This window comes from Rutidosis leptorrhynchoides, chromosome 9, assembly GCF_046630445.1.
Source record: "Rutidosis leptorrhynchoides isolate AG116_Rl617_1_P2 chromosome 9, CSIRO_AGI_Rlap_v1, whole genome shotgun sequence".
NCBI classification, from domain to species: Eukaryota; Viridiplantae; Streptophyta; class Magnoliopsida; order Asterales; family Asteraceae; genus Rutidosis; species Rutidosis leptorrhynchoides.
Window position 1 is genome coordinate 117704539 of NC_092341.1, and position 25453 is coordinate 117729991.

Consider the following 25453-nt stretch of genomic DNA (forward strand, 5'->3'; position numbering starts at 1 on the left):
ATGCGTGTGGGTATATAATGTATTTATTTGTGTGGGTTATAATATGGGCTAGTCGCGGTGTTAAGACATCACATTTTACATGACGAGTGGGTTAGTCGCGGTGTTAAGACACCACTCCGGAATTAAGGATATGTGGGTTAGTCGCGGTGTTAAGACACCACATTGTTGTGAAGGGTGGGTTAGTCGCGGTGTTAAGACACTACCCGGGGGTTAGTGATACGCGGTGTTAAGTACACTAATGGATGTTGTGAACTCCGATGGTCTTTCGCGAGTACCATTCCCTTGTACAATTGGTTAACCATGGTTGTGTGAGATTTGTATTAGCATTTTAAATTGTGAACTATATGCTATTGGCATTGCTAGCTTATTGTGAATTGCGAATATTTTAGTTTATGCATGATGTTTGCATGGTTGTTGAATTGCTAGCTTATATGCGGTATTGTGTAATTGATTGCAAGTAAGTAGGTTATATGAAATGTCCCGTTCTTATTGATTAAAAACGTTCCATATTAATTGATTTCGTTGCGAGGTTTTGCCCTCTATATGAGACGTTTTTCAAAGACTGCATTCATTTTAAAACAAACCATAACCTTTATTTCATCAATAAAGGTTTAAAAAGCTTTACGTAGATTATCAAATAATGATAATCTAAAATATCCTGTTTACACACGACTATTACATAATGGTTTACAATACAAATATGATACAATGAAATAAGTTTCTTGAATGTAGTTTTTTACACAATATCATACAAGCATGGACTCCAAATCTTGTCCTTATTTAAGTATGCGACAGCGAAAGCTCTTAATAATCACCTGAGAATAAACATGCTTAAAACGTCAACAAAAATTGTTGGTGAGTTATAGGTTTAACCTATATATATCAAATCGTAACAATAGACCACAAGATTTCATATTTCAATATACATCCCATACATAGAGATAAAAATCATTCATATGGTGAACACCTGGTAACCGACATTAACAAGATGCATATTTAAGAATATCCCCATCATTCCGGGACACCCTTCGGATATGATATAAATTTCGAAGTACTAAAGCATCCGGTACTTTGGATGGGGTTTGTTAGGCCCAATAGATCTATCTTTAGGATTCGCGTCAATTAGGGTGTCTGTTCCCTAATTCTTAGATTACCAGACTTGATAAAAAGGGGCATATTTGATTTCGATAATTCAACCATAGAATGTAATTTCACGTACTTGTGTCTATTTTGTAAATCATTTATAAAACCTGCATGTATTCTCATCCCAAAAATATTAGATTTTAAAAGTGGGACTATAACTCACTTTCACATATTTTTACTTCGTCGGGAAGTAAGACTTGGCCACTGGTCGATTCACGAACCTATAACAAATATGTACATATATATCAAAGTATGTTCAAAATATATTTACAACACTTTTAATACATTTTGATGTTTTAAGTTCATTAAGTCAGCTGTCCTCGTTAGTAACCTACAACTAGTTGTCCACAGTTAGATGTACATAAATAAATCGATATATATTATCTTGAATCAATCCACGACCCAGTGTATACGTATCTCAGTATTGATCACAACTCAAACTATATATATATTTTGGAATCAACCTCAACCCTGTATAGCTAACTTCAACATTCACATATAGAGTGTCTATGGTTGTTCCGCAATATATATATAGATGGGTCGACATGATAGGTCGAAACATTGTATACGTGTCTATGGTATCTCAAGATTACATAATATACAATATAAGTTGATTAGGTTATGGTTGGAATAGATTTATTACTAACTTTCACGTAGGTAAAATGAGTAGTTTTTATCAATCTTGTTTTACTCGCCATTTCTTCGTTTCTAATCCGTTTTGAGTGATTCCAGTGGCCACGGTTTCGTATTGAACTTAACTTTATGAATCTAAACAGAAAAAGTAAAAGTTTATAGCCAGAAATACAAGTTACAAGTCGTTTTTGAAAGAGGTAGTCATTTCTGTCGAAAGAACGACATCTTGATGACCATTTTGAAAAACATACTTTCACTTTGAGTTTAACCATGATTTTTGGATATAGTTTCATGTTCATAAGAAAAATCATTTTTCCAGAAGTATAGCTTTTAAATCAAAGTTCTTCTTAGCTTTTAATTATCCCAACCAAAACAGCCCCCGGTTTTACTACGACGGCGTATATCCAGTTTTATGGTGTTTATCGTGTTTCTGGGTTTTAAATCATTAAGTTAGCATATCATATAGATATAGATCATGTGTATAGTTGATTTTAAAAGTGTAGTTAGAAGGATTAACTTTATTTGCGAACAAGTTTAGAATTAACTAAACTATGTTCTAGTGATTACTAGTTTACCACTTCGAATATGATAGCTTTTTATGTATGAATTGAATGATGTTATGAACATCATTACTACCTTAAGTTCCTTGGATAAACCTACTGGAAAAGAGAAAAATGGATCTAGCTTCAACAGATCCTTGGATGGCTCGAAGTTCTTGAAGCAGAATCATGACACGAAAACAAGTTCAAGTAAGATCATCACTTGAAATAAGATCGTTATAGTTATAGAAATTGAACCAAAGTTTGAATATGATTATTACCTTGTATTAGAATGATAACCTACTGTAAGAAACAAATATTTCTTGAGATGGATGATCACCTTACAAGATTGGAAGTGAGTTAGCAAACTTGAAAGTATTCTTGATTTTATGTAACTAGAACTTGTAGAATTTATGAAGAACACTTAGAACTTGAAGATAGAACTTGAGAGAGATCAATTAGATGAAGAAAATTGAAGAATGAAAGTGTTTGTAGGTGTTTTTGGTCGTTGGTGTATGGATTAGATATAAAGGATATGTAATTTTATTTTCATGTAAATAAGTCATGAATGATTACTCATATTTTTGTAATTTTATGAGATATTTCATGCTAGTTGCCAAATGATGGTTCCCACATGTGTTAGGTGACTCACATGGGCTGCTAAGAGCTGATCATTGGAGTGTATATACCAATAGTACATACATCTAAAAGCTGTGTATTGTACGAGTACGAATACGGGTGCATACGAGTAGAATTGTTGATGAAACTGAACGAGGATGTAATTGTAAGCATTTTTGTTAAGTAGAAGTATTTTTATAAGTGTCTTGAAGTCTTTCAAAAGTGTATGAATACATATTAAAACACTACATGTATATACATTTTAACTGAGTCGTTAAGTCATCGTTAGTCGTTACATGTAAGTGTTGTTTTGGAACCTTTAGGTTAACGATCTTGTTAAATGTTGTTAACCCAATGTTTATAATATCAAATGAGATTTTAAATTATTATATTATCATGATAATATGATGTATGAATATCTCTTAATATGATATATATACATTAAATGTCGTTACAACGATAATCGTTACATATATGTCTCGTTTCAAAATCATTAAGTTAGTAGTCTTGCTTTTACATATGTAGTTCATTGTTAATATACTTAATGATATGTTTACTTATCATAATATCATGTTAACTATATATATATCCATATATATGTCATCATATAGTTTTTACAAGTTTTAACGTTCGTGAATCACCGGTCAACTTGGGTGGTCAATTGTCTATATGAAACCTATTTCAATTAATCAAGTCTTAACAAGTTTGATTGCTTAACATTTTGGAAACACTTAATCATGTAAATAACAATTTCATTTAATATATATAAACATGGAAAAATTCGGGTCACTACATTATATATGTATATGTATAATTATTGCATTCACTAAGCGTTGCTTACCCCTCTCGTTGTTTACATTTTTAGGTGCGATTAAGGAGAAGGGAAAAGGGGTTGCCGGGGATTAGATATTTCCATTGTTGGTTGCTAGATGAAGCTTTTGGAAGTCGACCTAGTGTTTTGGGTAGTTTAGCCCCAAATCATGCTCGAGTGTTGTTTGGATTAAAACTATCATTTTAATGGGTCGAACTTGTATTACATTTGATTAAGGGCCTTCGTGCCTTTTTGTAAACATTAAACTTGTTGTATATTTAAATGGGTTGTACGAAACGGTTGACATCATGTGACCATTCGAATGGCGCGTAAATGGATTATTATATATATAAAAATATGTCGAGTTTTATACGGGTTGGGTTGTTTCAAGTGGTATCAGAGCATGGTCTAAGGGATTTAGGCGACTTGAGATAGGTGCCTAAACTTAGACTTTATTGTGTATGCGTTGTATGCGGGACTTGTAGGAGACTGGTCGGACCGGGATTGGTTAAGCGCCTAGGTTTATGTGAACTAACCTTGCGCTAATTGTTTTGTGTTGTATTTGCAATCATCAAGCGAGATAGACGTTGTACTTGCAAGTTAATGCAATGTGCTCGCGTAATAATGACTAGCTACCATTGTTACGGGTGCAAATCGTGTCAAACAAGCGATGTACGATGATTGTTGAACAAGATGGGGCGGTGAGGTGTATGCGTATATATATATATCATGTCTTTTCGTTTCGTTGTTTAACCTATTCCGTTTTATAGAATGAAGATGAGAAACGGACACGACACTAATGACGGAGGTACGAGCGAAGACGCCGAGTTCACGGCCAAAGTTGAGGCCATTATGCAAAGGCGTCACACGACCTTTTTGGAGGATGTTAAGAAGATGTTCTTAGATTCGATTGACGAGCAAGTAGTCAATCTAGTCAAGGAACAAGTAAAGTTTGTCCTTCATGAAGATAATATGGGAAGACGAGACTTTTTCTACAAAAATTTCAAGGATGCTCAACCTCCTACTTTTGAGGGCGAACGGGATCCACTAAAGAGCAATCGTTGGATCTCCGATATGGAGGGGGCTTTTCGTACTTGTGAATGCCCTCTCGATAAGAAAACGAGGTATGGTTATAGCATGTTAAGGGGTGATGCCAAAATGTGGTGGGATGAAAAGATTCGGCTTTATGGTGAAGAACAACGTATAGATTTCACATGGGACGAGTTCAAGGCAGAATTTTTCAAAGAATATCGAACTTCGACCGATCTTTCTAGGCTTAAGGATGAGTTACGTGCTTTGAGGCAAGGGTCGATGGATTTGAACACTCTCAAATCCGTTTTCTTGTCAAAGACCCAATTTTACCCGGAGTATGTCGGGAATGATCATATGTTGAGAGAAGATTTCTATCGGACCTTGAACGAAAACTATCAAGAAAAGAGTAGTGTAAACTCGGTGAAATCTTTTGATGAGTTGTTCGATATGGCCAAGGGTTTTGAGTCGCTCGTCTTGAGAAATAGTGGCTTTACTTTTGGCAAAAGGAAGTTTGAAGCTACTAGTCATTCGAACAAGAAGAGTAAAGGTGCAACCGAGAGTGTTGGTAGTGTGAAGAAAGGTGCTTCCGGAGTTTTTCCTTATTCTTGTCACAATTGTGGACAAAAGGGGCATATGGCTCGTGATTGCCCGAAACCATCTTCCACAACCAAACTCACTTGTTTTAATTGTAATAAAGAAGGGCACTGAAAGTTGGATTGTCCCGAGTTGCGGGGTGATCATGTTAAGAAGTTGGAAAAAGCGGCGGGTAAAGCAATCCAATGAAGTTGTCTCAGGTACTTTCAATGTTAACTCAAATTCGACAAGGATACTATTTGATAGCGGTGCTAATTTGTCGTTTGTGTCTCCAAGATTTGTGCCTAAACTTAATAAACCGTTAGCTAAGTTAAATCATCCGGTAGAAGCTGAAATAGCGGATGGCAAGACGGTGCTAGGGGTTGATGTTTGTAAATATTGTAATGTTGTGTTTGGTACCGAAACGTTCAAAATCGATCTCATTCCGATGGCTTTGGGTGAGTTTGATATTGTTGTTGGTATGAATTGGCTCGATCGTTATAGAGCCGATATTGTATGCCATGAAAAGTCTATTCGTGTGAAACCCCAAGTGGGGGAGAGTTAATTATTCATGGCGAGAAACGGAGAAGACTTGTGCCATTATGCACTTATGCACGGCACGTCGTTTTCTTACTAGTGGTGGCATGGCTTTTCTTGCCCATGTGGTTGATACTCGTGAAGAGCCACCATCCATTCGTGAAATTCCGGTGGTTAATGAATTCGAAGACGTTTTTCCGGATGAATTACCTGGTGTTCCGGCGGAAAGACAAGTTGAATTTCGCATTGAGTTGGTTCCGGGGGCTACTCCCATTGCTAAGACTACTTATTGTTTAGCGCCAACAGAAATGCAAGAGTTGTTAAATCAAACCCAAGAGTTTCTTGAAAGGGGTTTTATCCGACCGAGTGCTTCGCCTTGGGGCGCTCCGGTTTTATTTGTGAAAAAAGAAAGATGGTAGTACGCGGATGTGCATCGATTATCGGGAGTTGAACAAAGTGACGATCAAGAATCGTTATCCATTGCCTCGGATTGACGATTTGTTTGACCAACTCCAAGGTGCGATGTATTTTTCTAAGATTGACTTACGGTCCGGCTATCACCAAGTGCGGGTCCGTGAGGAAGATATAGAGAAAACGGCCTTTCGAACTCGTTATGGGCATTTTGAGTTTGTAGTTATGCCTTTTGGTCTTACGAATGCACCGGCGGCATTCATGGATCTTATGAATTGAGTGTGCCAACCTATGTTGGACAATTCGTGTGTTCATTGACGACATACTTGTCTATTCTAAGAGTATGAAGGAACATGAACGCCATTTGCGTGAAGTATTGAAGACGTTGCGGAAGGAGAAATTGTATGCTAAACTTTCCAAATGTGAATTTTGGCTAAGGGAAGTGCAATTCCTTGGCCATATTGTGAATAAAGAAGGTATTCAAGTAGATCCGGGGAAGATAGAGACGGTGAAGAATTGGGGACAACCGACTACGCCTACGGAAATTCGAAGTTTTCTCGAATTGGCCTGTTATTATCTTCGGTTTATCCAAGACTTTTTTAAAATCGCCTCTCCGTTAACAAAGTTGACAAGGAAGAACGTGAAGTTTAATTGCAAAAATGAGCAAGAGATTGCTTTCAAATTGTTGAAGGAAAAGTTGTGTCAAGCTCCGGTGTTGGTATTACCGGAGGGAATTGAAGATATGACGGTTTATTGTGATGCCTCATTAAATGGAATCGGGTGTGTTCTAATGCAAAGAGGTAAAGTCATCGCTTATGCCTCTCGACAATTAAAGGAGCACGAAAAGAGATACCCGACTCATGATCTTGAATTGGCGGCGGTGGTTCATGCGTTAAAAATTTGGCGCCACAACTTGTATGGTGTCAAGTGTACGATTTATTCGGATCATAAGAGTTTGAAACATCTCTTTAACCAACGAGATTTGAATTATCGTCAATGTAGGTGGATGGATGTGGTAAAGGATTACGATTTTGAAATACTTTACCATCCGGGTAAGGCGAATGTGGTCGTGGATGCGTTAAGTCGAAAGAGTCAACATCCGGCGATACGAGTAGGATCGTTACGCATGATTATTATTAACGATTTTCTTGTAAAGCTTGGTGAGATTCAAATTGAAGCTTTTGTTAACAACAAACATAAGGAATGAATCATGGGGCAAACGGAGTCCATTACCTTAGACCCGCATGGTTTGTTATCCTTCCAAGGAAGGGTATGGGTGCCTAGAATGGGAGATTACCGACAAGTGCTACTTGATGAAGCACATAAGTCAAAGTATTCCGTCCATCCGGGTGTGACAAAGATGTATCTTGATTTAAAGAAAGAGTTTTGGTGGCCCGGCATGAAACGTGATGTTGTTAAGTATGTTGAGCAATGCATCACGTGTTTGCAAGTTAAAGCCGAACACCAAAATCCGTATGGTATGTTACAACCGTTAGAAATTCCAAAGTGGAAATGGGAGCACATTACCATGGATTTCATTACAAAGTTACCAAAGACGGCAAGAACCCAATTTGATACGATTTGGGTGATAGTTGATCGGTTGACGAAAAGTACATTGTTTCTTCCTATTCGGGAAACGATATCATCGGAGACATTGTCTATGTTGTTTATCAAAGAGGTGATATCAAGGCATGGGGTTCCTATATCTATTGTTTAGGATCGAGATACTCGTTTCACGTCTCAATTTTGGAATAAGTTTCATGAAGATATGGGTACTCAATTGAAGATGAGCACGGCGTATCATCCTCAAAATGACGGTCAAACCGAGCGTACGAATCAAATATTGGAGGATATGTTACAGGCGTGGGTTATTGATTTCGGTGGTAGTTGGGATGAGCACTTACCTTTGGTGGAATTCTCGTACAACAATAGCTATCATGCTAGTATTGGAATGCCGCCGTATGAGATGCTTTATGGACGAAGGTGTCGAACTCCTATTTGTCAAGGTGAAGTGGGACAAAGAGAAATCGAGAGTACCGATTTGGTTTTAGAGACGAATAGTAAGATTGAGATGATTCGAGCTCGACTTAAGGCGGCGCAAGATAGACAAAAATCTTATGCCGATAAACGAAGGCGACCGATTGAGTTTCAAGAAGATGACATGGTGATGCTTAAAGTTCCGCCATGGAAGGGTGTTATTCGTTTTCGAAAATGAGGAAAGTCAGCTCCTCGGTTTATTAGTCCTTTCAAAGTTTTGGCTCGTGTTGGCGAGGTTGCTTATAGACTAGAGTTACCCGAAGAACTTGCGGGAATTCATAACACATTTCATGTTTCCCATCTCCGTAAGTGCCTTGCGGATGACTCGACTTGGGTGCCGTTAGATGAAATTGCTTTGAACAACAAATTAGAGTATGCCGAGGAACCGATAGCCATCCTTGATGAGAAGGTTAAAATGTTGCGTAACAAAGAGGTGAGGACTTTTAAGGTCCAATGGCAACATCGAAAGGGTTCCGAGTTTATGTGGAAATCCGAAGAGTTTGTTTTGGTTTACCTTCTGGCTTATCATGCGGCTTGGATCGCGAGGACGCGCTCCGATTCAAGTGGGGGAGAGTTGTAACATCCCGTTTTCCTCGTATATGATTTAAGGTACGTATTTAATCTCGTGAATGTTTAATATCTTAAACCATGATCGATCGTGTATAGTTTAAATGTTAAAGATTCAGTGATCAGGCCTGTTGTCACGTTTAAAGGTGGTATACCGAGTCCTGGGCAATTGCGAAATGCGATGTAAGCGTCTGAGATGCGATAACTCCAGAACTCATCCTCCTATCTCCTTGTCGCGTTTTAAACAGGAGTATCGCGCCAGGGAGAGTCGCGATACGCTACGTACAGGGCTGAAACGTGACGGGTTAAAAACCCGGGCTTCTGTCCATTTATCGCGTTTGAGAAGTAGGTGTAGCGTTGTAGAGTCGCGAAACGCGATCTGGTGTCGCGAAACGCGACCAAGGTCGGTGAAATGACTTTTAAGTCCATTTTAATGGCATCTTTTGGGAGTGTATTGGTCTTTTCACTTGTGGCCGGTTTTGGGAACATAAAAACTGATACAACCTCATCCTAATTTCATTTATCACTTCTTCATCTACCCAAATTAAATCTAGAGAGAGAGATAAGGTTTTAGAGTGAGAGAGCTCACTTTGGGGAAGAAGAAGGCCAAATCTCACCAGAGTCCAAGTTTTAAAGTTGTTCCCTACGTCTCTAGCTACGTTGTGATAGTGTTGATAAGTCTTAACTCCGTGTTTTGAGTTTTAATTGATTTATGGCTAGGGTTTGTTCATTTGAGACTTGTAAGACCCATTTGGGGGTTAAATGGGTGAATTTGAGTTAAATTGATGTAAGAAAACCCTAAGGCTTGTAATCTAGGGTTTGGTCTTGTGTTTTGGTATTTGCAAGTGTTAATGGTGTTGTTAAATCACTAATACACTTGTGTAATGTTGAAAGATTGTTTATGGGTTCAAGTTTGACCAATTTGTGAGTCTAAGGGTTAAAATGGGTCAAATGGGTAATGTTGACCTAGTTGGGCAAGATAGGTATGAAAATACCCTAAATGGTGTTAGTTATTGTTATGGGACTTTAATCACTAGCTTTTACTGATTGATGATGAGTCTTGGCCTTGATTGGGCGGCTTTGGCATAAATGAGTCATTTAATGCAAATGGGTCATTAAATGCACATGAGTTGATTGTTGGTGATTAGTCCAACGAGTTTGTGTATTGAATGTGTACTTAATGTATTAGGTACTTGCTTTGAAGCTCACGGGTTGTTTAATTCGTCACCTAAGCGATAAGGTGAGTGGAATAATTATACGTGTGTGTATATAATGTATTTATTTGTGTGGGGTAAAATGTGGGCTAGTCGCGGTGTTAAGACATCACATTTTACATGACGAGTGGGTTAGTCGCGGTGTTAAGACACCACTCCGGAATTAAGGATATGTGGGTTAGTCGCGGTGTTAAGACACCACATTGTTGTGAAGGGTGGGTTAGTCGCGGTGTTAAGACACTACCCGGGGATTAGTGATACGCGGTGTTAAGTACACTAACGGATGTTGTGAACTTCGATGGTCTTTCGCGAGTACCATTCCCTCGTATGATTGGTTAACCATGGTTGTGTGAGATTTGTATTAGCATATTAAATTGTGAACTATATGCTATTGGCGTTGCTAGCTTATTGTGAATTGCAAATATTTTAGTTTATGCATGATGTTTGCATGGTTGTTGAATTGCTAGCTTGTATGCGGTATTGTGTAAGTGATTGCAAGTAAGTAGGTTATATATGTATATGTATAATTATTGCATTCACTAAGCGTTGCTTACCCCTCTCGTTGTTTACATTTTTAGGTGCGATTAAGGAGAAGGGAAAAGAGGTTGCCGGGGATAAGATATTCCCATTGTTGGTTGCTAGATGAAGCTTTTGGAAGTCGACCTAGTGTTTTGGGCAGTTTATCCTCAAACCATGCTCGAGTGTTGTTTGGATTAAAACTATCATTTTAATGGGTCGAACTTGTATTACATTTGATTAAGGGCCTTCGTGCCTTTTTGTAAACATTAAACTTGTTGTATGTTTAAACGGGTTGTATGAAACGGTTTACATCGTGTGACCATTCGAATGGCGCGTAAATGGTTTATTATATAAAAAAATATGTAGGGTTGTATATGGGTTGGGTTGTTTCACGGCGCCAGAAAACTTGTTACCACAGTGATATGACTGAAAAAGACGGTTTTATTCTCGCGATGTCGTTAGGTCGCAAGACGTCAGAATCAGATGATCAGAGTGACAAACAGGGGTTTATTTTATTTATATTGTGTGGGGCCTAAATTTACTTTTAACTGTCTAATGTAGAAGGTATAAGTTAACCTAGGGTCGTGTTTTTGAATGGTTTAACGAATTGAAGATCAAGTGGATAATTGTCTTTTATTTAAATTACCTGGGTAAAGGTAGTAGTTTGTTTAAGCTAAAAATCCTAATTGCGGAAAAGTAAATAAAGTGGAAGGATATCCGGAGTATGCAGATCAGGAAAATGTTAACCAAGATATTAGTTTGGGCTAGGGGAAGGTAATTATGTTGATGTTAAAGCTATGATTAGAATGGTGTAGATCTGGTTGGATGAGCCAATTACACAAACCTACTTATCTCTAGACTCTCGTAGTTCTCGTTGAGTAGTGAAAAGTATGTCACTTGGTTGTATAATTGAAAGGTAACTATACCTCGGAGGTTATCCTTGGTAAAGCACTAGGTTTATTAGTGAGTTGAGTTCTAATACTAACCCTCGTTATCAGTTTGGTTAACTGAATAACAACGTGCCATGTTGATTAAACACTAATCACAAACGAAAGGAGTTCGTCGGGTTAAGTTGACAAAACTTTAAATGAAAACTAACAACCATTTCATCATACTAATGAGATCAAACCAAATCAAACATTATATAGCATTACAGTTGATATACTGAAAGTAAAGCAGATAGAAACCTATCAGATACCTAAACAGTTGATGTGACTTAATCCTAGGGCAACAATCAAACAAGAACATGCAATAGGTTTGGGTCATACAGTCAATGCACTAGCTAGATCTTAACAGCTCCTAAGAGGTCTCCTTGGAACAGTCAATAGGCATATTAGGTCATTCATGTCTCAATTCCTAAGTTTCGTGTCCTTAAAGCGCATTAGATGCCTCTCGGGAACTCCGGCCATACCGAGTTCATAGAATCTTCAGATACAGTATAACCAGGGGTCTTAATCCTATGAAGTAGCTAAGTTCATATAGGTGGACAAGTCCCGATCACAACCTAGGTTGGTCAATCCTTAAGATGCTAGCATACAAATCTATCAGACTCACAAGTTCAGCATATTGACAGTAACCGTACTAATTTAACATAACTACGCTAACCCAAACTTCCATCATCGCAACATACAAATTAATTAAGCTATCATGGTAATATCGAAACGCATTATTAAACATAAAATGTAAGAATACATGTTTAATACAAAAGACAAGCGTTTTGGATAAAAACCTGAAAAGGCTGAAGAAATCTGCCCGAGATCGTAGGGACTCGCCGGGATATCCTCCGAAAAATAAAAGCTAAGCTAGCTACTACTAAAAACTAACTAAAGACTTGAAAATATAAAATGAATTGTAAATTAAGTGTGTGTTGAAATGGATGGAGAGAGCCCTTTAAATAGACTTGAATTTTGCCTGCAAACGGCTGGCAGGCCGTTTGGCAAGCCGTTTGGCAGGCCGTTTGCAGCGGCCGTTTGCCAGGCCAGCCCGTTTGCTGTGGCCGTTTGACTTGGGCGTGTGGCAGGCCGTTTGCAAGCCAGGCAAGCCGTTTGGCAGCCCGTTTGGCAGGCCTTTTGGCAGGCCTTTTGGCTTGCCTGGTCAGCTGATTTTACTGGATCGTAACTTGATTTCTTATCTTTCACCGTTTTCGCTCTAGATTCTTCGTTTTAGCTCTATTTTTCTTGATTCTTTTTGCATTGCCTTTGTAATTACTTAATCTACAAAATCAACCGACAAAGCGATTATTTTTGCGATAAAGTTTAGAACTTTTATGGATTTAGGACCCAATATCGGAGGTAAAAACGTGACTTTTTGGCTGATATCAGTACTATTATCAAGATTACTTCTCAAATAATCCGAGAGGATATTCGTTTTCCGAATGATGATACCATGCCAATCACTCTTGATAAAATGAAGGTAAGAACGTGCTTGTTGAGATGCGGATATTCTGGAAATAATGAAAAGGGGGGAGTGCAAAGAACTAGATTCTATCATCAGTACAAGTACTTGACGTTGGTGTTGTTATGATGTTTAACCCAAATGAAGGGTGTTTTTGATAAGATGAATGAAATTTATTTGGAGATGTTTTTCGCCCTTGTGTTGAATGGAGAGTTTAACTTTTCTGAGGTGATCTTTCAAAGTCTGCTGGCCAATGCGAAGAAGAAGGGTAATTTGCTGTTTCCGAGATTCATGCAGATTATGATCAAAGAGGATGAGATCAGGTTGAATAATTTATCTGATGCAACGTTTAACCGATTTAAATAGAAGAAGGTCGGAGTGCCTGAGTAACCGTTTAGAAGGCTTGTACGACATCTTACTGATCTAAATTATGCGATTCTTGAGGGAAAAGCTTTCCGACATGAAAACCAGATGTGGAGTGTTGAAGATGAGATTGAGGTGATAGGTGATATAGAGGTGAATCAACCACATCCTTCCGTGGAACAAGAACATAGATTGTTTGACGAGGAAGAGGATGCCGAAGAAGTTGATGACAGTCAGTTCGAGTTGCAAAAAAGGAAGCAAGATGAAGGTCCGAGTGTGACAACGAAACCAAAGTCTAAGAGAACAAGGATCAGATTACTCAGAAAGGATAACATCTCATCTTCAGCTGCACAATCACACTCACAAGTTCATAAAGGAATCTACAGAGAAGGAGGAAAAGCAAGAGTGTGAGATTGCCAGGTTAAAAGCTATGGTGGAAAAGCAGAAGTAGACGATAGAGCAACTGAATGAGAAGGTTGATAATCAAGAAATGTTGATCGTGGATACTCATAATGCTACAACAAAGGTTTCTGTTAGAATTGATGAGTGGAAGAAGAAATATGAATTGGAAGTGATAGAAGATGAAAAAGATGATGTATTTGGCAGCTGGAATGATAAAGATGATGATGAATTGATATTGTATATAGCTACTGAAAGAATCCAATTCAGTAATTCCACTTAATGTTGCATATAATTTACATGAATTTTTGGTAATGCGTGATAATCTGAATCATTCTACTATCTATGATGATTTAGATGAGGGTGGGATCTCTCACGATCTGACGCGTGAAGAGTTGGATAAGCAAGTGTGTCAAGAGCAAGAAGAAGGTACATCTGTTGACGCTCCGGCAGCCAAATCATCTGTATAGTTACCTGAATATGAGGATGATTCTTTTGAAATTGTTGCTATTAATGAAAGTGACAATGATTTTGACGAGGTCATTATTGAGGATGAACCTACTGGAAGATTATCTGAAATATGATGGTGTAAATAGTGATAATCTTCCAACTTTTGCTGAATATTTTAAAGTAAATGAGGAGCTTTTAAACAGAAGATGTGACGAGAAGGAAAGGACTGAGGTTTTGTCAAAAGGGTTTTTACCGGTCAAGATTAATAAAGATAAGGTTGAGGTTCTTGAAGAGGAATGGAAGATCCTTATGAGAATATTGTGAAAAGCCAAAGTTGGAGTCAAATTGGTTGAAGTACATTGAAAGATCAGATAACCTTCTGGATAAAGAAAAGATTATAGCCTGGGCCTACATCAAAGAATTTGACATTTAAGAGTGGACTACATCAAACATGCTCATGAGTTTAAGTCACTTCCTTATTTTGATTCATGAAGGTTGTTAGGCTGAAAATGTTGTATCAGGATCATGTCGGGATTCATGATATTTTGGCTAGGAAGATAAGAAGATCGTTTATATCATCTTAACACAATGACGCACAAGGTGAAGTTAGAAGACAAACTCAGGTCCAGTCAATAATAAGTTAGAAAGAAATTTAAGATACAAAGTGATTTGTGCAGGTTGATCATATGGCACAACTAATGAAGTAATATGTCCCTTTTGATTGATCATATATATTTATTGAATGTAATTATTCGTAATATGTCCTTTTGGTTGATCATAGGATGATTCAAAAAGTGTTGTAAGAAACTTAATAAACAAAAAATCTCAAATTAACTCTTAATTGTATAAATATGACCATTTAAGATTTTAAAGTGAAGTATCTTTGAAGTATTTTTCTTTTAGCAAAACTCACTTGTACAACGCTGCACACATTGTATACACAGTTCCAAGGTAGATAAATCAATATCCATGTCCATGCATTCAGAATTGGGAGCCTGTTTGAGTAACAAAAAGATCATAAGTCTGATTTACAAAATGAATACTATGATAAATAATTGTTAAAACTGAAGTCCATATAATATAATCCAATACCAAATCATCCATAGACTTTGCAATCGTAATTTTATTTACTGATATGCAAATGTCATCAAGGGACTATAGAAATTTAAAACCCTTTTAAAAAGATGGACTTTGCAATTGGTCATCTACACTATTACAGCAAAAGAGTTTGATTCAAGGGACTGTAGAAATTTAAAACCCTTTCAAAAAGATAGACTTTGCAATTGTAATTTTATTTACTGATATGAAAATGTATGAATTAAAAGTGTTTTGGGGGTCAGTCCAACCCAACCTGTTTCAACACACTAAAATATTAGGCATTTAACCCGAAACCCAACCCGCCCATTTTCCCACCCCATTGTTAATGGATGAGGGAGGAGTTTTTTTGGTGAAGGGTACTTACTCAGGTCGGTTATCGCAGTGGCACCAGGAGTTGCCACTACCGCCGTAGAATGTGCAGTGGCTGCAGCAACTTGAGGTCTTGGCTGCAGCAACTTGAGATCTTGGTTTCAACATGGAAACAACTACTTTGTTGCTAGGAGTAGAGATGGCTGCAAGCTTCAGAGCTGCATCTACAAGAACAAATTTTGATGGAAAATGAGATGGAGATAGCTTATGTTGGAGCTGCCTAGCAGCTGATATTTGCCCAAATTCAAATTGTTAATGTGTGTAGGCTTCGGTAGTTTAAGCCCAAGAAAAACGGGCCAGGAGTTTACTTGGTGACTAAGTTAGGGTTTGGCCAACCCTAATTGTTTAGGCCGTTTTTTATTGAGGGTCCTAAGTCTATATGTAGTCTCTCAATTGTACATGTATTGTATCACCTCCAAATTAATAAAATACTCTCTAGTTCCAAAGTGGATGTAGGTTTCACCTAGAAACCGAACCACTATAATTCTCGTGTTCTTTTTTATTCTGTGTTTATTATTCGGTTTGCTTGTTTGTGATTGATAATCGATTAGGGTTCTACTCTGATAAAAAGCAGGTTCTAGCCTTAACAACTGGTATCAGAGCTCAGGTTCCAACCCTAGCCGTCAATCATAGCTGTTGCTGTTACAGATCCAGTCGCTGCTGCTGTTGCTGCTGTTTTTTACAGATCAGGTTGCAGGTGCTAAACCCTAGCCGCAACCAGACTCTGCTGATCAACCCTAGCCGCCACCAGACTCTGCTGTTACAGATCCAGATCAACCCTAGCCGTCACCAGACTCTGCTGTTACAGATCTACTGCTACTGTTACAGATCAGATTGCTGTTGTTCTCAGATCCAATATTTTTTTTTTACAATGGCAGAAGAAGGAAGGATCAAAATCGACAAGTTTGATGGGCAAGATTTTGGGTGGTGGAAGATGCAGGTTGAAGATTTGTTATGTCAGAAGGATCTGATCGATGCCTTGAATGAGAATAAACCAGAAGGAATGAAAGACGACGAGTGAAAAACACTTGACAGGAAAGCCCTAGCAGTTGTCAGACTCACGCTGACAAAAAGTGTTGCCTTTAATATTGTGAATGAAACCACTACACATGGTTTGATGAAGACCTTATCGAATATGTATGAGAAGCCGTCTGCTTCAAACAAGGTGTTTTTGATCAGACAGTTGGTAAACACCAGGTTGAAAGAAGGTGCTTCGGTAACAAACCATATCAATAACTTCAACAATATTATCTCTCGATTATTGTCTGTTGATATCAAGTTTGATGACGAAGTTAAAGCTCTTTTGTTATTATCTTCATTACATGAAAGCTGGTCAGGTTCAGTCACAGCTATCAGTGGATCCACAGAGTCCTCAAAGCTAAAGTTTGAGAGCATTCGTGATTTTATTCTTGGAGAAGATATAAGAAGAAAGAGTTCAGCAGAACCATCAGGAAACTTGCTGAGCACAGAAGAGAGGGGTAGGAGAAAAGGCAGAAGTAACACCACCAGGGGCAGGTCAAAGTCAAGAAGGAGGAGTGTGTCGAGAACGAGGAATGATATTAAATGTTGGAATTGTCAGGAGACTGGACACTTCTGAAACCAGTGCACTAAGCCAGTAACATCATCAAAGCCAAAGGAAGTTAATGTTGCAGTTGCAACAGATGATTATGATAACGTCCTTGTTTGCTGCATTGAGAATACAATTGATGCATGGGTTATGGATTCAGGAGCATCGTTTCATGCTACCCCAAGTCCACATTTGATGAAGAATCTACGAACAGGTAACCTTGGTAAAGTTCGTTTGGCTAATGATCATTGTCTTGACATTACAGGGATTGGATACTTAGAGCTGAAGACCTCTTTGGGCACTAATTGGACCTTGGAAAATATCCGAGTTATTCCTGGCCTAAAGAAAAAACTAATCTCTGTTGGACAGCTTGATGATCAAGGATATAGTGTGCTATTTGGTGAAGGTCAGTGGAAAGTAATAAAGGGGAACTTAGTAATAGCCAAGGGTAAGAAGAGAGGCACTCTTTATATGGCAGAAGTTCCAGCTAATGAAGTAAATACAGTTTCCAATGATCGAAGCTTAACCAGTCAGTGGCACCAACGTTTAGGTCACATGAGTGACAAAGGAATGAAAATGCTAGTGTCTAATGGTAAAATTCCTGGTCTAAAGAGAGTTGAATCGGACTTTTGCGAGTCATGTGTTCTAGGAAAGAAGAAGAAGGTCGCCTTTGCAAAAGCAGGCAGAACTTTAAAGGCTCAGAAGTTGGAGCTAGTACACACGGGTGTGTTCGGGCCTACTCCTGTTTCTTCATTGGGAGGAGCACGCTATTATGTTACTTTCATTGACGATTCAACACGCAAGGTATGGGTTTACTTTCTTAAAAATAAATCTAATGTATTTGAAGCTTTTAAGAAATGGAAATCTGCTGTTGAATTATCTTGTGATTTGAAGGTAAAATGCTTGAAGTCGGATAATGGAGGAGAATACATCAGCACCGAATTCGTTAACTATTGTGCTGATCATGGCATTCGGATGATCAAGACGGTTCCAGGTACTCCACAACAAAACGGAGTTGCAGAAAGAATGAATCGCACTTTAAATGAGAGAGCACGTAGCATGAGACTTAATTGTGGGCTACCAAAGACTCTATAGGCTGATGCAGTAAGCACTGCCGCTTATTTGATCAACCGTTCTCCATCAGCTCCGCTTGATTTCAAAATACCCGAAGAAGAATGGAGAGGTAAAGCAATCAGTTATGAACATCTAAAAATCTTTGGGTGCAGTGCATATGATATTAATAAAGATGGTGACAAACTTGATGCAAAAGCAAAGAAGTACGTGTTCATTGGTTATGGGGGAGATGACATGGGTTACAGGTTATGGGATAACAAGGGAAAACATGTTATCAGAAGTAAACATGCCACCTTCAATGAAGCAGAATTGTACAAGGATTTCAACTCAACAACAAAAGAAAAAGAATCAGTTGAATTTGAGGTTGACACAGAGACAACTAGAGAAGATGAAAGGGAAACTCCAGAGGATGAAACTGAAGTTCCAGTGGGAGTTCCTAACAGTGAAAGCTCGGAGTCTGATCACGAGCAGACTTCAGATAGTGGGAGCTCAGAGTCTGATGATGAGCAGACCCCACAGTCCCCACCACAATCTGACCAGTCCAATTGGGTCAGGAGATCTACACGAGTCACAAGACAGCCAGTTAGGTTTAGTCCAACAATTAACTATCTTCTTTTGACAGAAAATGGGGAACCAGAAAGTTATTCTGAGGCAATGAAGGTGAAAGATTCGTTCCAGTGGGAGCAGGCTATGAAAAGCGAGATGGAATCTTTATTGAAAAATCAAACTTGGAGATTAACCAGGTTACCACCAGGAAAAAGAGTCTTACAGAATAAATGGGTTTTCAGAGTCAAAGATGAAGCGGATGGTTCTAAACGATACAAAGCAAGATTAGTTGTCAAAGGATTTCAACAAAAGAAAGGAGTCGACTATGCTGAAATCTTTTCTCCAGTAGTGAAGATGACGACTATCAGATTGGTTCTAAGTATGGTTGCAACCGAGAAGTTACACTTAGAACAGTTGGATGTTAAAACAGCCTTCCTGCATGGCGACATTGAAGAAGACATTTACATGTCTCAACCAGAGGGGTTTCGTGTCAAAGGAAAGGAGAGTCTTGTGTGTAATCTAAAGAGAAGCTTGTATGGTTTGAAACAAGCTCCCAGACAGTGGTACTTGAAATTTGATAATTTCATGGAGAAGACAGGATTCGTGAGAAGTTCTACAGATCATTGATGTTATTTGAAGAAGTTCAAGAGCTCCTATATTATATTGCTTCTTTATGTCGATGATATGTTAATTGCAGGTTCTGATATGGTTGAAATACGCAATTTGAAGAAGCAATTATCTAGAGAATTTGAAATGAAGGATCTCGGGCCAGCTAAGCAGATTCTCGGTATGAGTATATGCAGGAATAAAGATGGGTCAGTTTCTTTATCTCAAGAAAAGTATATTCGGAAGGTTCTTGAAAAGTTCAGAATGAATGGTGAGTCTACAAAGCCAAGAAACACGCCGTTGGGAAGTCATCTAAAGCTTTCTAAACATCAGTCTCCTAAAACTGAAGTAGAAAAAGCAGAAATGGCTAAGGTTCCTTATGCATCCGCAGTGGGTAGTCTAATGTACGCTATGGTGTGTACAAGACCTGATATAGCACATGCAGTTGGGATGGTTAGTCGCTTTATGTCAGCTCCGGGGAAAGAACATTGGGAAGCCGTGAAGTGGATACTGCGGTATTTAAAAGGTATACCCAAAGTTGGGTTATGTTTCAAGGGCAGGGATACTACTCTCAGGGGTTATTCTGATGCTGGGTAGATGCAATAATACCTTCAAGAGCACCACCGGGTATGTATTCACTATAGGAGGAACAGCAGTGAGTTGGATGTCTAGGCTTCAAAAGAGCGTGGCTCTATCTACTACTGAAGCAGAATACATGGCCTTGACTGAAGCCAGTAAAGAACTAGTGTGGTTGAAGACATTCATGAAAGAACTGGGCAACAAACAGACAGAATTTGTCTTATATTGTGATAATGAGGGCGCAATCAAGTTAGCAAAAAATCCAGTCTATCATGCTAAGACGAAGCACACTGGCATGAAGTATCACTTTATCAGAGAACGGATAAGCAAAGGAACATTTAATCTGGAGAGCATTCCAGGTTCAAAGAATCCAGCAGATATGTTCACCAAACCAGTAACGCTGGATAAGTTGAAGTTGTGCATAGCTTCAACTGGCCTTCAGGAACATTGAAGAGAATGCAGGAACTAGAGAGAGAAGAGACGAGCTAGGTCTTGCATTGCAGAAGTACAAGAGTGCAGATCGATGTATTCGAAGCCTCCAAGTGGGAGATTGTTAATGTGTGTAGGCTTCGGTAGTTTAAGCCCAAGAAAAACGGGCCAGGAGTTTACTTGGTGACCAAGTTAGGGTTTGGCCAACCCTAATTGTTTGGGCCGTTTTTTATTGAGGGTCCTAAGTCTATATATAGTCTCTCAATTGTACATGTATTGTATCACCTCCAAATTAATAAAATACTCTCTAGTTCCAAAGTGGATGTAGGTTTCACCTAGAAACCGAACCACTATAATTCTCGTGTTCTTTTTTATTCTGTGTTTATTATTCGGTTTGCTTGTTTGTGATTGATAATCGATTAGGGTTCTACTCTGATAAAAGGCAGGTTCTAGCCTTAACACTAATAATGAAAGAACAGCCCGTTCCAGCTCAGCAGGTCCAATTCTTTCTTCCCATATCGAATTTGACAAGTCCATATGAGAGGAAGTATCTTCCGAATCAGCACCTTTTTCAAAATCAAAAGGTTTTCTTGATTTGCGAGGCCTGAGAATTATGTATTTTCCATGTTGATGGCGACAAGAACTGTTGTTGCCGCCTGAGAATCATCTGCAGTGGCTTTTCCGAAACTATCATCGGAGACTTATCACGTGTCGCAATAGACAAAGGGGTTAGGGACAACGTATCGAGTTGTGATGGATTTAAGGTCATTGAGACCAATTTCTATTACAAGGGTGGTTTTAAATTCTCTTGAAACTTCCTATAAAGTGCACCATTCGTGAAACCATGTTAGTTTAGTTATATGGATGATTATAGAACGATACATTAATACTTGTAATATGTTAATTAGGATTGTCCGAAGCTCTCTAATCATTGGTTAAAAGCATGTAAGAGATGCTAAAATAACTCATTTACCTCAGGTGATTACCTAAAGTACAAATTTATGCACTGTTATTTGTCCTTGCCTCTTTAGCTCCAATGAAGGATCATATTGCCAAAGTCAACATGAAAAAATGAAAACTACTGTACAATAATATGTCTTGTCAAGATTTATTTGGCTGTAACAGAAAAATACTATGCACATTTAGAAAATAATTAATGGGTACGAAAAAGACATGAAAGAGCAAGTGATCCTACCTTATCAACTGCCGTATTTACATTCTTTTGATATAGCGCCAACTAACACAACATTTTATTTTTTCAAGAGGATCCTGAAGAGACAATGAGTCGAAAAAAGCTCATTAATATATTGCATCTGTTGTTACTGCAGATCGTTTCATATGTAATTTTGTTTAACTATATTTATTAGTGGTGGTTTAACATGAATGCCACCATCTTTTAAGTTTTAATACATAATTTTCAGGACCATTCGAATAGACCTGCAAAAGTAATTAACATATTTTAACAGTAAAAAAAACCAATATATTCTCGTTGGTGCCATAACATATTCTAGAGGCTATACATTTACATCCATATATCCATATAACCCCTTTCTATTGTTCTTAAAGTATGGCATTTTAATAATTGTTATTAGAGATCTCAGAAAGCAACAAAATTTCTTATAAACTGACAAAGATAATAACCTCATAACATATAGAATATACAAATAAAAATAACCTGGACAGAGATTTAGCATACACATTAAAAAGGCTATAAGCCCTAACTGTTATTCTGAGATACAAACACCATACTGCAAAAAACTTTGCAAATGCCTGAAACAAAAAACAAATAGAAGTAATAACATGTAAAGGCATACAACTAATACTTTTAGTTGATTCATATTAAGGATATGTCAAAGTTTGGTACCTTTGTCCCAAAGCTAACTACATTTTCTACCTTTCCCAAGTTCATAGCTGTTTTTGATGATTACAGTAGTTGGCGTCCATCCGTAGATAAACATGTTGTGCTCCCTGCCACCACCTTCCTGGCCTGCAGTATTCTACAGATATCAAAATCACATTGAAATTTAGTTATCAAATAAGTAAACCATCTGCAATGACAATTTTATAACCTCACTCAAAATTAGTACTCATACAACTTAAAGTGTGTTTGAATGAAAGATTTTGATATGTGGGAATCACAATGAGAATGATGGGAAACGATATAAAGTATTTGTTTAAGGGGTGTGGGTTATGAAAATTGGGAACGCAACCCTTAAACGATTCTCATTCCAAATCCACCTTAGTATCAAACTCGTACACCTAATGATCCGCTTGAGCGAATCAAAGCAGCAAACAATAACATAGAAAGAATCAAGAAAATAAGATCGTAAAGAACAACCCTTGAATAAAATTTAGTAAATGAAATCATACTTATTATTTTAATAGTTCAATGATTACTTATTTGTTGCCTGAATATATCGTAGAATGTGCAGTGGCTGGTAGTTCAATGAAATCATATTTGTTGCCTGAATCGATCATATTTATTCTGTAAATCGTGGAATCATTGATTCCTCATAATAATATATAATAAATATCAACAATTCAAAATCGATGATAACAGATACATACCACACCTCAAAAACTACGAAATCGAGATGATCAGTGATAAATGTTCAATCAATCTACACTTACAACATAATAACACCTAATTTTAATTTCACTGAATTCTAATGAACATGTAGAAATCGATACGTACCTGTAGAAATCGATACATACCAACAGAATTCGATATAAATTGATATGAATTAGTAACTCCAGATCATCATAAAAAAAAACTGAAAATCAATGATCGAATATTGATGGTGGGGAAAAGGTGTAGTGTTTCGGATGATGATTTTGATAAGAATTGATATTTCCAAACATCAAATCTACCCGAATTACTAACTTGCCTATGATATGTTATACACTTTATTTAAGGACATTATTGGAAAAAAGCAATAAATGTGTTTGGATCTTATCAATTTGAAGTTTTGAAATATTACGTACCTTTTGATAAGTGTGGATGAGTTGGAGAGGAAGTTAGGAAGTCAGGGTTTTGTTTTCTAATCTCTTCTTTGTTAATTTTCTCGGGTGTTTTAGATCTAAAGGGTATTTTAGGGATGTAGTTTATGTAAAATTGATTTATTAGCTAATATTTTTTGTAGATGATTAAGAACCGTTGGATCAAGGGGTATTGTAATGTAATTTTTTAATCTAACGATGATTAAGGGTGTTTTAAAAATATTTATTACCTAATCGAGACTCTCTTCTCTTTTAATTAATTCATTCATTCATTCATCACATAAAGCGTGATGTCCCATCCAAGGTGTCACCTCGAAATCACTCCTAAGTATGCTTATCCACGTGTTAATTCTCCATTTAATCATGATTATCTCTGTTAATTACGAAAAAAATCCACGTGTCCTGCTAAAACCCCTAATTAACCGTTCATTAACAAAACTACGCTGAAGAACCCCAAACCTATCTTCTCTCTTAAAACTAAAAAAAAAATCATCCTTTAAACCGGCGATTTTGCCATCGATAAGCCGTTATATATGACGCCGGCCACACTAAATTAATCGTTGGAATTTTTTTGCACAAAACGGTATAAATTTTATAGAATTTATTTTTTAATTTAACTCGCAGGAAGGTATTGTATTTTGTTAACCGGCGTGAGAAGGAAGACGATAAGGTAATGGATCTGTAGGAAACTACGAAATCCAAAACCCCCAATTGGTATTCGCCGAATGCTATTCCGTTCATTTAATTGGTATGATGATTCCTTCCATATCGTATTTTTTTCCTTGATTTCTGAATCTGTATATTCAGGTTGATAATCTGATGCTTAATTTTTTTTTTTTTTTTTTTCAATTTTAGGGTTAATCTATATACCCATATAAGATAGTATACCTTATCTATTGATCTTCTTTATAGCAACAATTAATTTGATTATTTATTTTTTCGTATTTTTTTCTTGATTTCTGAATCTGTGAATTTAGGTTGAAAATTATTTTTTTCTCTTACGATTGGTGCCCTTATTTTATTTCCAGATTGATTACACAAATATTAGTGTTTTATTCAATTTTTTCATATTTTGTTTCAAATCCACTGTAAAAGCATTAACCAATTGTTTAAACATTATCATTTGTTGATTGGAACTCCGTTAATCTCCTTAAATGTGAAGATTTCGGCATAAGAAGGTTATAGTTTCTATCTATTTATACATATATATAAAACCACTTATTTTGAACATTAGCTTCTTTGTTGATCCTTACGTGTGTGTATATATAACTTGTCGATGTGCCTCATACACAATTGTTGTATTGATTAATGTTTCTCTTTATATATATAGTGATTTAGTGATGATGACGATCTTAATGAAGAGAGTTCGTTGGAGTTTGATCCCGAGTTTGGGCGTAATTACTGATATCTATACTCATAGTAGTGATACTACCAAACAAATGTCTATTGCCCAGCCACCAGTGTTTACTTTCGTTTTTTAGCAGCGTTCGTTTTCAAAATAAGATTAATTATGTTAAACCTTTTTTTGCAGTTCTGAAATTTAAGTTTTGTGTAGTGATATCTGATAGGGACCTATATAGCCACAATACATCGCCAGGGTGCTACTGCTTGAGTTGGTTCTTTCACATATCACCGCCTGATGCGTTATGCTCATCCACAGATTGTGCACGGTTATGTTTTTCGGTTGTTTTCTTATTTGTATTTTACTCTCCTTTACAACATCTTGAACTTGTGCAGTCAATGTAGGTTAAACTTATCGATTTCTCTCTTGGTGAGGAATACTTGAAATATTTAAGTTGCTGATCTTTTAATCTAATACTCACATGCTTTATTATGATTGTTTCACAAACAACAAATTTTTTTTTTTTTTGTGTAACCATCAAACCTTACTAATAGGATTTTCCTTCTTTATCTCCTATTGGTTGCAAAGTTCACTCCAAGAACA

General features: G+C 37.3%; 1 protein-coding gene across 14 annotated transcripts; it reads right to left on the bottom strand.

Annotated features, from left to right (window-relative positions):
• Positions 1–12711: 12711 nt before the first annotated feature.
• Positions 12712–23360, bottom strand: LOC139866486 (uncharacterized). 14 transcript variants are annotated; one of them, XM_071854738.1, is made up of 8 exons: positions 23204–23360; positions 22373–22505; positions 22184–22278; positions 21704–21777; positions 20970–21624; positions 15703–15952; positions 15154–15235; positions 12712–12847 (listed from the first exon to the last, which is right to left on the bottom strand). In XM_071854738.1, the coding sequence occupies exons 5-8, from the start codon at positions 21043–21045 to the stop codon at positions 12839–12841; spliced, it is 417 nt and encodes a 138-aa protein (XP_071710839.1). In that variant the 5' UTR covers positions 21046–21624; positions 21704–21777; positions 22184–22278; positions 22373–22505; positions 23204–23360; the 3' UTR covers positions 12712–12838. The 14 variants fall into 14 exon arrangements, with proteins under 14 accessions (XP_071710839.1, XP_071710838.1, XP_071710837.1 ...); XM_071854737.1 differs by lacking the exon at positions 12712–12847 and having other exon boundaries at positions 15008–15235; positions 20970–21326; positions 21495–21586; XM_071854736.1 differs by lacking the exon at positions 12712–12847 and having other exon boundaries at positions 15008–15235; positions 20970–21326; positions 21482–21589.
• Between the last annotated feature and the right edge of the window lie 2093 nt (positions 23361–25453).